We start from the raw sequence: 15,799 nt of genomic DNA, 5'->3' as shown, positions 1-15,799 counted from the left end.
TACAAAGCCAGCGCGCTACCAACAGAGTTACGTCCCCGCCCCACATTCATTTTGCCAACATTTCCCACTGTGAGCAAAAACCAAGTAGGCTGTAGATTGTGTAGCAGAACTATAATCCCAAGTAAAGCCTGGATGGATCTATGTGAAGGACTACACAGTCCACATGGGAAGGACTAATTAAGGTAGGTTTAAAACAGCAGTACAATAGATGTGGCCATACCCTCCCATGATGTACACTGTACAGAAAAACACGAGTTACAAGAATTAAAAGATATGGCCAGAAACAGTTCAGGAATAATAACAAACAAATATTATTTCCACAAATACAAATTACAACGGTTTTCTTCTTTAAATTTCAAAGGTTTGAAGAAAAAAAAAGAAGCAAAAGTCCAAAGAAATCACCAGGGTTTTAATTGTAAAGAAGAGTTCATGAAACAGGATTCAAACATGTGCCATTAAAGGGGAGGGAAGGAGGTGGGGAGGTTGAAGTTGTACCTACAGACAGGATCTGACGATTTGTAAATGTAAATACATATATGTGGATGTAAAATTAATAGATTGTACAGAATCATGTTCATAAAAATACTTATAATGTAAATGTATACTTTCATTATGAGCTTTACATCACAGTAACATTTTTCAAATCACATTTATTTTTGTCACATAGGACTGAATGTAACACCAGTTACAAGGTAACCAAGTCTACCAAACTGAAATAAATAAAGAAGATATAAGATGAATGAAGGACAGAGACTCTCCCAACATTATTTATATTAAAACAAAAAAAGAGAGCAAAAGTACCACCAATGGTCCCCATGGTAAAGTCAGAAGTCCAATAACGAAGTGGAATGTAAGAATATCTATCCAGTAATTTTGGACAAAACAACAAGCAAACAAAAACCTTTCAATTATTAATACACTAATAAATCACCCAGCCTGATCTTTTTCTGCAAAACAGAGGAGACAAAAAACTAAAACTGTATATTAAGATTATCTTCTGTATAAGTGTGAGTGCAACTCAAAATCGTTCCAACTTGAATTGTTACAGTACAGTACTCTCCTTATTAACAAATAAAGATAAATACATGCACTGATGTACTTTAGTTGGCATCATAATGTATGCAGTCGATCTAGACAGTCGTAAAGAATGTTACAAAAACCCTGGTGAGATTTTGATTATAAACTGGGTAACGCAGCTGATTTAGTTAGCAGGTACGAAAAGTCTGGCTGCTCCTATTGTCTCTCTCTCTCTCTCTCTCTCTCTCTCTCTCTCTCTCTCTCTCTCTCTCTCTCTCTCTCTCTCTGTTCTCTCCCCGCCCCCCTCTCTCACTGAAAACACACATACACACACCTACCTCACTAATTCGTAGAAATATGCATATGTGTCTACCATCTTCCGTTTAGACTAGTGTTTGGCTACATTGTCTTATATTGGGAGGGGGGGTTGGGGGTTGGGTGGGAGGGGGAGAATGAAGTCCACTGAAGATCTGACGTGGAACAACTGTATTCTCATTCACACAAGGATTCTTAAAGGGGGACAATAAGCCTGATGAATGCAATACATTGCACTCACTCCTTGACAGAAAGCATTTACTTCCCTTGAACCAAGTCATTGACGAATTTGTTCATTCGGGCTATTTGGGACTGTAGTCCAAGTATATAATTATATACTCGTTGCAGTGCAAACTGCTCATTTTGTTTTTAAAATTGTTTTACAGTTCTTAGATATTTGTTCCTGTTTTTGTTTGTTTTTGTTTTTAAAGATTTTATCATTTGTTCGAAACAATAATTCAATAGAAAGTTTTGTGTTTCTGACCTTGGAAATCACCGTCATCAAAGACTGTGAAAAGGTTCAACTCTACACATTTTCACTAAAGGTCAACGTTGGTAAACGCTGGTAACATACACTCACACAAAAAAACATTGCTATGTTTTATATACTATGCTTTATGAAGAATAACATTAAATTGACAAAAAATGATAATGAGGAATTACTGGTTTTCACATAGATTCTGAACAACCATGTAGCCATAACATTATCGACTGCGCAGTACTGTACTGGTATCAGTTTAACTATACACTCATCACTAAATGCAATCATTTTTTTAGAATTAAGATTAACTCAAGAATGCAAATGACAATCAGTTACACAATTACATTCATGACATGATTCGTCATTGATATGAACCTTAAAACATGTACATCAGGGATTGTCGACTGGTTCGAGGGAGCTGAATGTTAGAAAAAAAAGAAGAAAAAAATTAAAAAATTAAAAATCTCACACAAACTAGGAAACACTTGGGACGTGACAAGGACAAGTTTTGGTCCAGTTCAATTCGTCAGATAGGTTCTTCCATCTTGAGAATTATTACCACTTCAATGACCTACCCTCTAGCCTTGTGTGCTCGGATGCATTTACCATCTCATTCCATCAGCAGGATGATAAATAAATAAAAGAACTCAATGAATAACACAATTTCAACTCACTACACTGCTACATTCTTCTGTTTTGCTGTAATATACACTTGAAAACACAATATTTAATACACAGATATGCCTTTCTGGCAACATTCAATTTCTTCTTGAGCCAGTTCAAAAATGAATCCTTTTCCATTCATTCAGCAGGAAACAAAACCTAAAATGTTATGGTCTGTTTGGCGAAGCAGGCATTGTTCCTCCACATTCCCCTGAAGGTGTTAAACTTTACCCTTTCAAGAGCAGCGGTATGCCATTTCGATAGCTGCACCTCATTTCTTGTGCCGTATTCCTTTGCACACGACATTCATCCTTTTTGATCCGTTCAAAGAATATCACAAACCCTTGGTAATAGACGATGTTCGGAAATAACTCTGTCGGGTTTGTATGACTTGTAGAAGAGTGAATGCTCTTCCTTTTCATTGAGTCAAACTTTTTCACGTGACTCTATAGGCCAGTCACTATCGAGAGGTGGGTCTGAAACATGTGGACAAGGAGCACGTGTAGAAAGCTTGCCTCACTATAAGCAAGAGTATTCACTCTTTCACAATCCTCAGTTTTACACCCGACAGAGTTATTTCTGGAGTTCGTCTATTTCACTTCAGCATTCTTTTTCCAGGACTAAAGTTTGACTTCTCTGGTCTCCTGCCTCCAAGTGCACGTTCTGGTGACAGCAGGGAACAGCACAAAACAGTTCTCACTTTTTGAACGCGGGCTTCAAAATGGTACGCCACGCCAGGAAAAAAAATCCCAAGAACACAAAGTTACAGTGGGATCAGCTACAGAGGGACTGTGTCGATGACGACCTACCAGCTGCTGAACTTCCGTTGCCACCCCCCCCCCCCCCCCCCAAACAAAAATCATCCCAAGAACACAAAGTTACACTGGGATCAGCGACAGAGGGGTTGTGGAGAAGGGGCTTTGTGGATGACGCCCCAGCAGCTGCAGAACTTGCGTTGCCACCGGCAAAATCAGGGCTGTAGACTGGCTCCAGCGGGAGATCCCCAGAACAAAACGTTACACTGGGATCAGCGACATAGGAGTGGCGGAGAAGGGAGTCTGTGTAGATGACACTCCACCAGCTGCTGAACTTCCGTTGCCAGCAGCGAAAAAAAGAATCCCAAGAACACAAAGTTACACTGGTATCAGAGACAGAGGCGTGGTAAAGAAGGAACTCTATGTGGATGACGCTCCACCAGCTTCTGAACTTGCGTTGCCACCAGCAAAACAAATCCCAACAAATTCCACAAGGACATACAGTTACACTGGGATCAGCGTGAGAGGCGTGGTGGAGAAGGGACTCTGTGTGGATGACGCCCCACCAGCTGCTGAACTTCCTTTGCTACCAGAAAGAAAACAAATCAGAAAAAAATCCCAAGAACACAAAGTTACACTTGGATCAGAGGCGTGGTGGAGAAGGGACTCTGTGTGGATGAAGCCCCACCAGCTGCTGAACTTCGGTTGCCACCAGCACAAAAAAATCCCCGTTTTGAACACGGGCTTCAAAATGGTACGTCACGCCAGGAAAAAAAATCCCTTTTGAACACGGGCTTCAAAATGGTACGTCACGCCAGGAAAAAAAAATCCCAAGAACACAAAGTTACACTGGGATAAGCGACAGAGGCGTGGTTGAGAAGGGACTCTGTGTGGACGACGCCCCAGCAGCTGCAGAACTTGCGTTGCCACCGGCAAAATCGGGGCAGTAGACTGGCTCCGCTCCGTGGGAGCAGACGTTGCCGCTGTCGTAGATGGTCTCCAACAGGCCCATGACGGTGCCGACCACCATGACGAAGAGGCCGAAGAGGGCCAGGAGGACGGGGCCCACATTGGCCCTGGACAGCAGGGCCTCCTGACGCAAGCGCATCACACACAGCGGCGGAATGATGTAGGCCAGAGGAGACGCTATCAGTACCCCCTGTGGAGGAGAGATGATAGAGACGTTAACATGAAAGGCAAGGCAAAGGATTTATTCAAGAAACCCCATGGGGGTACACTGAAAAAAAAATGGAACAAAAAAGAAAGAAATGCAAACTGTTTAACGTTGTCATCTTCAGCACGATCCTTTGTATTATCGGCAGCAGTAGCAGCCATTAAAGATACATGCGGTTATGTGAAACGAAATACTATATCATTTACTGCCCCCACTGCTGACAGGGATGAGAGATAGCTTGATTATATATACACATGATGCAAAGAGATTCGCAAGCAGAGACTGAGGTAAAAACGAACAAGAGGACAGGCAGTTATTGCATACTTAAGGACACGCAATAGAGTCAGTGATACTACAAGTTCTTCATCTTTTGTGGTCATCGAAACCGTAACCACTAACACCTTTGCTGTAAAACCAAAGTCTTTGGATTCTCTCAGCTGGAACCTTTTCTTAAGTGTAAGCCTGCATATGTGTCAACATTTATTGGAAACAACATATCGGCACATGTACATGTGTTGCCAGTAAAATAATGTCTCTGGGTGTGAACTTAAGCAGGGCATCTCTCTCTCTCTCTCTCTCTCTCTCTCTCTCTCTCTCTCTCTCTCTCTCTCTCTCTCTCTCTCTCTCTCTCTCTCTCTCTCTCACACACACACACACATACACGTTCACAAACACATACACACATACCCTGACACACACACTGACACACACACACACACACGTACGCACGCACGCGCACACACTGACACACACAAATACACACACACACACACACACACACACACACACACACGCACACACAGTGGGTCTACACACTATACTTACGTTGAATGTCAGCACGATTCCCAGACAATCAGTTGCCATGGATACTGCGCCGACCAGAAAGACAATGATGACCGTGACAGTTATATGACGCCACAATGGCGAAGGTCCGGGGTTAGAAGGAAACACTGCATTCTCTACCACCTGAAATAATCAACGCAGATGTTATTAAATGCGGCCTACATCATAATACTGTATAGCAAATGTACAGAGGCAAAACTGATTTATTAACAGAGCTTATATACAGTGACCCCCGATTTAAAACTCACCCGTAATCAAGACTCTGTTTTTGGAATGAAACTACCAGGATTTTGTTTTTATCATGTTTGGGTTTGCGTGTGTGTGTGTTGGGGGGGGGGGGGGGGGGCAAAATGTGTGATTCCTAATAAAGACGCCTCAATTTTGCGAACGATTTTTTTGACATGTTGAAGGTTGTAACTGGGAGGTTTTACTGTATATCTCAGTTTTACTGTATATCTCAGTGTTACTGTATATCTCAGTTTTACTGTATATCTCAGTTTTACTGTATATCTCAGTGTTACTGTATATCTCAGTGTTACTGTATATCTCAGTGTTACTGTATATCTCAGTGTTACTGTATATCTCAGTGTTACTGTATATCTCAGTTTTACTGTATATCCCCATTTTACGAATCCGTCTCTTGTAAGGCCCTATTTACTTTATATTCAGGGAAGTCTTAAAATATGGGGGAGGGGGGGGGGGGGGGGGTCAATTGTATTTTCAAACCATGAATGCAGCAAGATTTCTCTAAATAGGAAAATTTTCTTTCACTGTAAATTCCCCCCCCCCCCCTTTTTTTAAGCCGCCCCCCCCCCCCCCCCCAAAAAAAACAAAAAAACTAGGAATCTAAAGAGACCCTGGGCCTATGCAAATAAAGCATATGCCCAATGCAGGTGTTACCCCACTATACTTTGTTGCAACTGGACTCATCTGACATTGCTAACCAAGCCCATGATCCGCTGTATGGTCACACAAGGAGATAAAGTAGAGAGATAGATGAGCACTGTCCCGCCTTTCAAGCAGGACTTGGCTTGAGGTCAGACGTCAAGGTGACAGGGTGGCACTTGATCTGTGCTGAACCCACTTCTATCGAGACGGCTCAGACACTGAGAGACTTCACGGCATCATCTTAGAATTACCCTGTCTCAGGGAGTGTCAGGTGCTCGTGAAGCACGGTACCTTTCACAGGCACGTGACATGTGACAGTGCCAGCATACCAGAACATTAGTGTTGCATGTCTTATGCTTCAAACTAGACACAGTTTCAACTCAACAGTTTGAGCACTTTTGTTCCTCGGGTTACATGTTCGAATCCAGCCACGAACAGGCACGGATCAACTATTAGTGAAGACTCAGAGACGGTATATATATATATATACTAGATGATTACCCGCTTCGCCGGGTACCGGCTTCGCCGGGAAGAAGTAGAGCCGAATACCAGGCTGGTAGTGGATCCCGACAACAAAAACAAACAAGTCGCGTAAGGCGAAAATACAATATTTAGTCAAGTAGCTGCCATTTTTCAGCAAGACCGTATACTCGTAGCATCGTCAGTCCACCGCTCATGGCAAAGGCAGTGAAATTGACAAGAAGAGCGGGGTAGTAGTTGCGCTAAGAAGGATAGCACGCTTTTCTGTACCTCTCTTTGTTTTAACTTTCTGAGCGTGTTTTTAATCCAAACATATCATATCTATATGTTTTTGGAATCAGGAACCGACAAGGAATAAGATGAAAGTGTTTTTAAATTGATTTGGACAATTTAATTTTGATAATAATTTTTATATATTTAATTTTCAGAGCTTGTTTTTAATCCGAATATAACATATTTATATGTTTTTGGAATCAGCAAATGACGGAGAATAAGATAAACGTAAATTTGGATCGTTTTATAAATTTTTATTTTTTTTTACAATTTTCCGATTTTTAATGACCAAAGTCATTAATTAATTTTTAAGCCACCAAGCTGAAATGCAATACCGAACCCCGGGCTTCGTCGAAGATTACTTGACCAAAATTTCAACCAATTTGGTTGAAAAATGAGGGCGTGACAGTGCCGCCTCAACTTTCACGAAAAGCCGGATATGACGTCATCAAAGACATTTATAGAAAAAATGAAAAAAACGTTCGGGGATTTCATACCCAGGAACTCTCATGTCAAATTTCATAAAGATCGGTCCAGTAGTTTAGTCTGAATCGCTCTACACACACACACACACACACGCACGCACACACATACGCACATACACCACGACCCTCGTTTCGATTCCCCCTCGATGTTAAAATATTTAGTCAAAACTTGACTAAATATAAAAACACAAAGAAATCGGTTCAGCGCGCACAGCGCTGCGCGCTGAGAGCACGTGTTGAAATATCTCATCGATGAGGTTGTGTCCCGGGTGTAGCCTGAATACGGTGTCCAAATTTGAAAACGATCCACCGAGAACTTTGGCTGTGCATCGCGAACAGACAGACAGACAGACAGACAGATACTAGTCGTATATATATAGATGAGATATTTCAACATGTGCTCTCAGCGCGCAGCGCTGTACCGATTTTTTTTGTTTTTTTTTTGGGTCGGGATCCGCTACCAGTAACTCTTCCTTATCTTCTCCAGTGTTTTCAGCAGCGATTATCTCCCTTCCTCCGTGTGGCGTCAATCCATATTCCCGTTACTACGTTACTATTTTTAGAAGGTCACTGCACGTTACTATTTTTAGAAGGTCTCCAGTGTTTTGCGCGTTTATCTCCTTTCCGTACACCCGGCAGAGCCATGTCCCAGGCGCAGCCTGGTATTCGGCTCTACTTCTTCCCGGCGAAGCCGATACCCGGCGAAGCGGGTAATCATCTAGTATATATAAATATGCCGCCGCCGCCCCCCCCCCCCCCCCCCCCCCGCCTGTGTCATCGCAATGGTAAAAGACCTCGACGCCGGGTCACGCTGCTAGAGTGTGTTTGTGGCTGATATCACCTGAACGGGCAAACAGATCTGGGTAACGTGACTCTCTTTGCTGCCAGCTATGCACTTGGAAGAATTTAGCGGCTCGAATGTCCCAATGGTATAAGAGAATAACAAATGTAATGAAGCTGATTAAAAATAAAAGTGAAATAATTCGAATGAAAGATACTTCACTCTCTTTTTGTCTTTCAAAATGTAAGAATCAAGGAATTAAGCTAGTTCGTGTTACTAAACAAAATCATGCCCCCAAAATGTCAGTTTACAAACAAGTAGTGTCTGAATAACGCATGCAGGAAGCTTCACTAATAGCATTTTGTGTATACCAACCCTCTCCTACCTTATTCTGTAAGGTAATTACAGGTGGTACGACATACCTCACGAGTGACAAAGCACTCCACAGGGAAGGTGAGCATGATGGTGATGGCGAAGGCAATGCGAGCAATGTTCATCATCGTGTCTTCCCAGCAGTAGTTCTCCAGCAGATCACCTGGCAGGGGGAGGGGGGGGGGAGGGGGGAGGAAGATAGTAAGCCAAGGTGATTGATTGTATCTTCATGCATCAAAAGGGTAACATATAGAAAATGAACTCCTTTGACTCCAACCACAGGGATATATGAACACCCTTAGAGTTAGACAACTATCAATAATCTAACACCTGTGCAGAGTTGTTATTTTTGTTTTTGTTGCTAAATTAGTTTAGTAATTGACACGTATATCAATCTGTGAAATTAAATCAATAACAACAAAAACCTCTCTACCCAGCTGGAAGCAGCCAGACTGGTAATATATTTTGGCATGAATTAAAGCTCATATAATAATAATAACAATAATAACACTTAATTGTCCATTAAAATGTTACATAAAAATGGAAAATTTCCTGCCTGTAAACGATTATAACAACAATTGGACAAAAGGACAACACACATAAAATATAAAACATAGGTTCACGTATGTAATAACAAGCACACCTATCATATTCCATCTAAAAGTATGTATATACTGTATAGAATTGTTTATACGCGGGAAGGAAAGTTCTTTAAATGCACAGCTCAGAGGACAGCATTAATACGGGTCTGATTTAACTGAAGCTTGCTGAAAGCTAGAGCAGAGCATGACGTGTAAAATTATTATTTTTTATGTTATTTGTTATGTATTTTGTTAAAGCTACAGTGCTGTTCCCTGCCTCAGAGGACAACAGTTAAATTTGACCTGGATTGAAACTATGTGTAGGAAAATGTCCAGGAAAATTGATGGTCAGAAGAACTCCTACACGTCAAAACTATTGGACGGCCGACCGGCCAGGGTACAGACCAATATGCGTCAATGACCGAAGACCGAGAGGCCTGGGAACAGCACGGAATCTATATCCTCCGTGTATCTGGTGCATGTGATCTCTAGCTACAGGCTGCGACAGAGTCTCACCTTGCGTGAATCCTGTGAAAGAAATGTACCCCACGATCCCCAGGAGGAGGCACATGAGCATGGCGAAGCTGACGCTGAAATGGACCACAAAGCCCCAGCGTTGTTGTGTCGGCTTCTCCAGCGACGAGTGGATCAGAAATGTGTTGTGGTGGCACATGTATGCTACAAGACACAGTGAAGTCAAATCAGTTATCTCACTTTTTACATTGTCAATTTACACACAGTTCTGTTGCTGCTTGTTTTTAAATTGCATATTGCTACACCCGTTACAGATTGCATGTATATTCGAATATTGTTTGGATGGTTTAGTCTTTTTCAACAAAAGTGAAAATGCAAATCAGAAAACGACAATGCCCCAGCTATCATACCACAGGGTCTCATCACCAATCCTGGTTCAATCCTCAATGGTCTTCTGTGCCAGAAACATAGTGGTCAAATATTGCTTCGTATGCCAAGATCGTACGCAGTAAAATGTTGAGGGACGAGAAAACCAATTTAACAATTCCCCAGCGATGATTACTTGTCACGCACTTCACATAATCTTTAAAAGCAAATCTGTGCTTCGTGAAATTCCAGAGGCTTTAAAAGCCCTGTCGTAAACTTGTTTCTCTTTCATCCTGAATTTCATTGTTATGCAAGTTCCGCCCCTATTTCCAACACATCATGTAATTTAAGTCTGAATCCCCACAAACATTGGCAGACTCTGCTTTTGGGGGGAAACCACAGCAAAAAAGCAGATGTTTTACAAGCAAAATCTAATCAACCCGAGCCTCATAATGGATCAGTGCAGACAGCTTGACTATATCTCGCTGCTTCATGGTACTCTATGCCCAATGCTTGCATATGTAAATGCGGTTGAAGCCTCAGTGAATTCAGGCAGTTTTGTCATTACTAGGCCTTTTTTAAGCACGAACCCTTTCAACTACAATGTTATCATTTGCCATCAGAATTTGTGATGCTGCCATACAGATATTGATAGCTTGATTCTGAAACTCAAATAAAATGACCGTCTACATTTTAACGGAGGTCCGCAATGCTAGGAGCTGCTCTCCAGGACATCATTCTTATACCAAAGTAACCCTTAAAACACTTGTTATGCACTGCCGATATATGTGACCAACTGACTCTTCTCTGTTGTTGAAGTGAAGCAGTACGTACCAACCAAAGCCATGATGCCATTAGCCTGTCAGTGACATTGATGTTTGCAATCTTTTGGACCTCCCCAACCCATCTGTTGTATACTTAATGTACTGCCCCAAATGACCACTTTCACAATTAACACAACCGCGGACTATTCTCTGTAGTGCAAAATAGTGCTTTGGCGAGTAGCAGTACTTACCAAAAGCCATGATGCCAATTGCCTGTGTGACGTTATAGTTAGCAAATTGCCACGCATTTTCCGTGGGAGCTCTGCAATTAAAGACATTGTGTTAAATGTATATGTGCCGACAGATTTCTGGTGCCCGACCTCACAGTATTCCAAGCACAGCGTGCACACATACAGGCACGCACCCCGCCGTCAGCTTATATTTGATCACGTTTGAAAACAAAGCTTTGACTTGTCTAGTACAAAAGAAATGTGCATGATAGGGTGAACGGTGTCATAATCCACATCCTCCACGTCTAAGGCACACTCCTTCTTGTGAAAACAGTTCAGCTCACCATCTCAGAGCTGGTCAGGCTTTTACATGGGATAGGACCACTCCTGAACTTGGTCACATACCTAAACTCAACACCCTGACTGCTTGCTGCGATGATATGGACATTTTTGATGCATGCACTTTTATAACGACATTAATTGATAAGAACAATTCTCGCTGTGCGCACAGAGCACCCAGGCTGTTCACTTGTTGTATGTGAACAAGTGGAGGGGTGGTTTTATTCCACGTAAAAGACTGGGCAGATCTGAGACGGTGAGCCGAATTTCTTACAATGGAAGAAGTGTTTATTATTTTAAGCTTTTGATACCCAGTCAACTGTTTATACTTACATTGTATGTGCGAAGGTTGACAGGCGAATAATGCAAGCTACAACAATAAATGAAATCAAAATAATGGAAAGAAAGGCCCACTGCAACAGAGAAAAAAGAATGGTTTTAAGGCGATGTGAGGCACTAAAATCACCAAAATTAAACTTGGAGAATACATGGAATAACTTATTTTTTGGGGTAGTTATTGAAGTGACTTATGAAATGAAATGAAAAATATGTGAATACTACACGACATAGACTGCCGATGCTATGAAAATTGGCTTAAACAGCGCCATATTGGATTTCTAGAAAACGGGTTTACAACAACATTATACATCAGAAATTTCTAATATTTGGGACAAAGATACACACGACTTTTATCTACAATCATATAGAACGATTTTTGTAGAAAAGACTACAGTTGAATTTATATTAATTTTTGTAATAAGGATTAATGAATATGCGGTTAGAAATTCATTAATCCTTATTAAAAAAAATATATATAAATTCAACTGTAGTCTTTAGTAAAAATATCGTTCTATATGATTGTAGATAAAAGTCATGTGTATCTTTGTGCCAAATATCATGCATTTCTGATGTATGAAGTCGCTGTAAAACCGTTTCCTAGAAATCCAATATGGCGGCTGTTTCCATAGCAACGGCGATCTGTGTCCATTAATATTTACACATTTTTCGTTCATTGTTATAAGTCACTTCAATAACTACCAAGAAAACTAGCCCTAAGATTGCCCTTTTGCTACGTTACAGATACTATCGTATTAACTATCCGTCCAAGGCAAGGGTTCTCATTCTACTACCCCCCCCCCTCCGAAGAAGAAGGTACCTATAAAGCGGGGTGTTTAAAAACGACCGTATACGTATTTATCCAATTTCGACGACAAGAGTCACCTTTCTCTGTATCAACAGCACTGAGCTACAACATTCTCCCTCTACTTAAAACCGGCATCCCTTCCCACCCCTTTACCTATCTCTTGCTCTAGTGAAATCATGAACCAGCCCCATCTCACCTCCACCCAATTCCTTCCTCTTGCGCTTCAATTAAATCACGAACCAGCCCCATCTCACCCCCACCCAACATTACTCCTGCCTCTTGCGCTTCAATTAAATCATGAACCAGCCCCATGTCATCCCCACCCCGCAACATTACTCCTTCCTCTTGCGCTTCAATTAAATCATGAACCAGCCCTACCTCACCATGATCACACCTAGATATACAATGAATCAAGCCTAAACAGAAGGACATTAAAGTTATATAAGAGCATATACCTATGGTCTAAAGTAAAACAAAAGGCCATAACACAAATGCAGTAACAGGTCTGAAAGGACACCATATACGACTTCTTGCCTCACCTTTCCCAATTTGCCTATATTGCGGTAGAGGGAGAGAGGCAATGTGATAAGTACGGTGACGATGAAAATCACAAACTGTCGGTTGCCAAGGACCGAATGAATCACTCCAGGATCTGCACACAAAAGAAGAAAAAAGGTCGTGTTTTAAATCTTGGGATGCGAATGATGTTAAACATACCTTCCTGCGTACGTACTGCATCTTGTAAATACCCTTATATCCATCCAAGCTTTTACACTTGATATAAGCACCTTCCCGCTATTAGGACACGTATCCTACTAAAACTAGGCATACCTGGCTGATTTCGAACTTATATTAACTCCGATAAAAAAAAATTAAAAAAAGTGTTTTACTCTGAACAAAAACCCTGTGCCAATCTATGGTGATTTACAAGATGTTTTATACGGGAAGGTATATTTACTAGGCCAGGTCTGTTATGAGGTATCTGCTGGTGTTGAAAATGAATGCAAAACTATGGAGTCGAGTGGAGATACAGTTACATTTACAAATCATAAATTTCATAGAAACGTTATGCAGTTACGCGCCTATATATAACATGTTATTGGAGTTCAAAAATTGTGCAATAGAATAATTTGGCAGAATTTCACCATTAAGTCTTTTACATGCGCAAAAACTAACTGTAGGCGGCTACATTTGACATGTTTCAACTGTAAATTCAGGTAGAGTGCACCGAACGCAGAATTAGAGATAGCCACAGATGTCGCGGACTTAAGCACATTTCACATACAGTTACACACTCTGGCACTCACAGGGACACAGGTACGCCTTACATACGCATGCAATCATTTTTAGATAGTATCATTCCTTCTCGGCGTGTTAAGCCTGTCCTTAATTGTGCGAAGTCGAGGCTGGCCGCACGGAGCTTTAGCACGGAATTTTGGGTAAAACGACTGCGCAACGTCGACTTTGGGATGAATTACGGGCACAGTTTTTGTTTACACAGAACTGTTCAGACTTTTACGCGGGGAAAGAACACCCTACCATATTAAGCTCAATATCAACAGCCTGCATGGCTGCTTCCAGTTTGTTCGTTCATGGGCTGAAACTCCCACGGCTTTTACGTGTATGACCGTTTTTACCGTGGCCCGCCATTTACGCAGCCATACGCCGCTTTCGGAGGAAGCATGCTGGGTATTTTCGTGTTTCTATAACCCACCGAACTCTGACATGGATTACAGGATCTTTTTCGTGCGTACTTGGTCTTGTGCTTGCGTGTACACACGGGGGGTGTTCGGACACCGAGGAGAGTCTGCACACAAAGTTGACTCTGAGAAATAAATCTCTCGCCGAACGTGGGGACGAACTCACGCTGACAGCGGCCAACTGGATACAAATCCAGCGCGCTACCGACGGAGCTACATCCCCGCCCTGCTGCTTCCAGTGAGTAGTGGGAATGATTTGTTGAATCCATTTCCGAAAAGCCTTCCTTACTTGAGTCCAAAGTTGACTTCGCACAAACTTCGCGAAGTCGTTTTACCGGAAAAAAATCAATACAAAAGCTTCGTGCAGCGACCTTCGCGAAGTCCCAATTAATATCAGGTTTAAGTGACACTTATTTTTTGTTTCCAGTCTGCACAGAATGCAACCACGCTTTCGATATTTGGTATGCGTCCACGTGAAAGGGTGCTCTTGTTGCAGGTGCAAGCCTGGATAGATCTGTTTTGGAGAAACTAATGAGCATAATTATGCGTGGGAAAGACGGTACCTTTCTGTAAAGAAGAGATATTAATAGAAAAATGTTTTATAGTCACTGATGAGAGCGAAAAACTTACTGTCTCCGCCCATCCACAGGATAATTTTGGTTATTGTGTCTCCAATGATCACGTTGTAGCTCACCATTGCTGCAAAGAAAGGAAAGTGGATATTATGTGATTATGATATACTCTCTGAGAGATTCACTCCTCAGTTGACACAGAAATCTCAAAGGACACACAGCCGCGTTGAGACATGAACACGCACAGACATATAAATACTGTCATCCTCTATCTCCATTTCTCCTGTATTCTTCTTCTCTCTCTCTCCTCGCCTCTATGTTCCTCTCTCTCTCTCTCTCTCTCTCTCTCTCTCTCTCTCTCTCTCTCTCTCACTCTCTCTCCCCCTCTCTCTCTCTCTCTCCCTCCCTCTCTCTCTCTATATATACACACACACACACCCACACACACAAACACACACACACATACGCACGTACACGTACACATTCATACACACACACGCACGCACGCACGCACACACACACACACACACACGCACACACACACCCACACACACACACACATACACTCAGATACACACACTACGGACACACATACACACTACGTACCCACCCCTACATAACTTGAACACACACACACACCCTAACACTACAACACTACTGCCAATCCTTCCAAAACGACAATTAGTTCAGACATTTCTTTCCCCTCTGAAAAACAAACCCACACATTCTCCGTTTTCTCACATCAATCACAAATCCCATGTGTAAGTAGAAAAGTTCACACTACTAATCCTTTGACCCTCAAGTCACATTCATTAATAATTCAGCGTGGAGCATGACCCAGGGGTATCCAGTCAGCGTTCTTACCAATGAAAGGGTACAGAAACTGAAGCACGGTCAACACGTAAAATCCTGGCCGACCGAATGTCACCAGCACCAAATCCTGAAACATAAAAATCATTGCATGAGGAAATGGTAAAATTAAGAATAAACAAACAAACAAACAAACATAATACAAAGGTACAGGGATTCGCAGTTAACTAAACCCAAAAAGGGCTCAACGATTGAGGAAATCGGTTTTTACATCCTAGTCCTGTCTCTCTCC

The 15,799-nt window shown here is 41.9% G+C and overlaps 1 protein-coding gene across 1 annotated transcript; it reads right to left on the bottom strand.

The window, feature by feature from the left end:
- Positions 1–1,463: 1,463 nt before the first annotated feature.
- LOC138982544 (putative sodium-coupled neutral amino acid transporter 11) lies at positions 1,464–15,637 on the bottom strand (the record flags this gene model as incomplete). The annotated part of the gene is given in 9 exon segments (XM_070355858.1): positions 1,464–4,390; positions 5,231–5,371; positions 8,578–8,690; positions 9,625–9,786; positions 10,964–11,034; positions 11,615–11,694; positions 12,965–13,077; positions 14,756–14,824; positions 15,562–15,637. Coding segments are annotated over 9 exon segments (1,140 nt in total), but the record flags the coding sequence as incomplete, so codon positions are not given.
- Positions 15,638–15,799: the final 162 nt, after the last annotated feature.

The sequence above is a fragment of the Littorina saxatilis genome, linkage group LG12 (genome assembly GCF_037325665.1).
Source record: "Littorina saxatilis isolate snail1 linkage group LG12, US_GU_Lsax_2.0, whole genome shotgun sequence".
Classification (NCBI taxonomy): domain Eukaryota; kingdom Metazoa; phylum Mollusca; class Gastropoda; order Littorinimorpha; family Littorinidae; genus Littorina; species Littorina saxatilis.
This window is presented reverse-complemented; position numbering and strand designations above follow the sequence as displayed.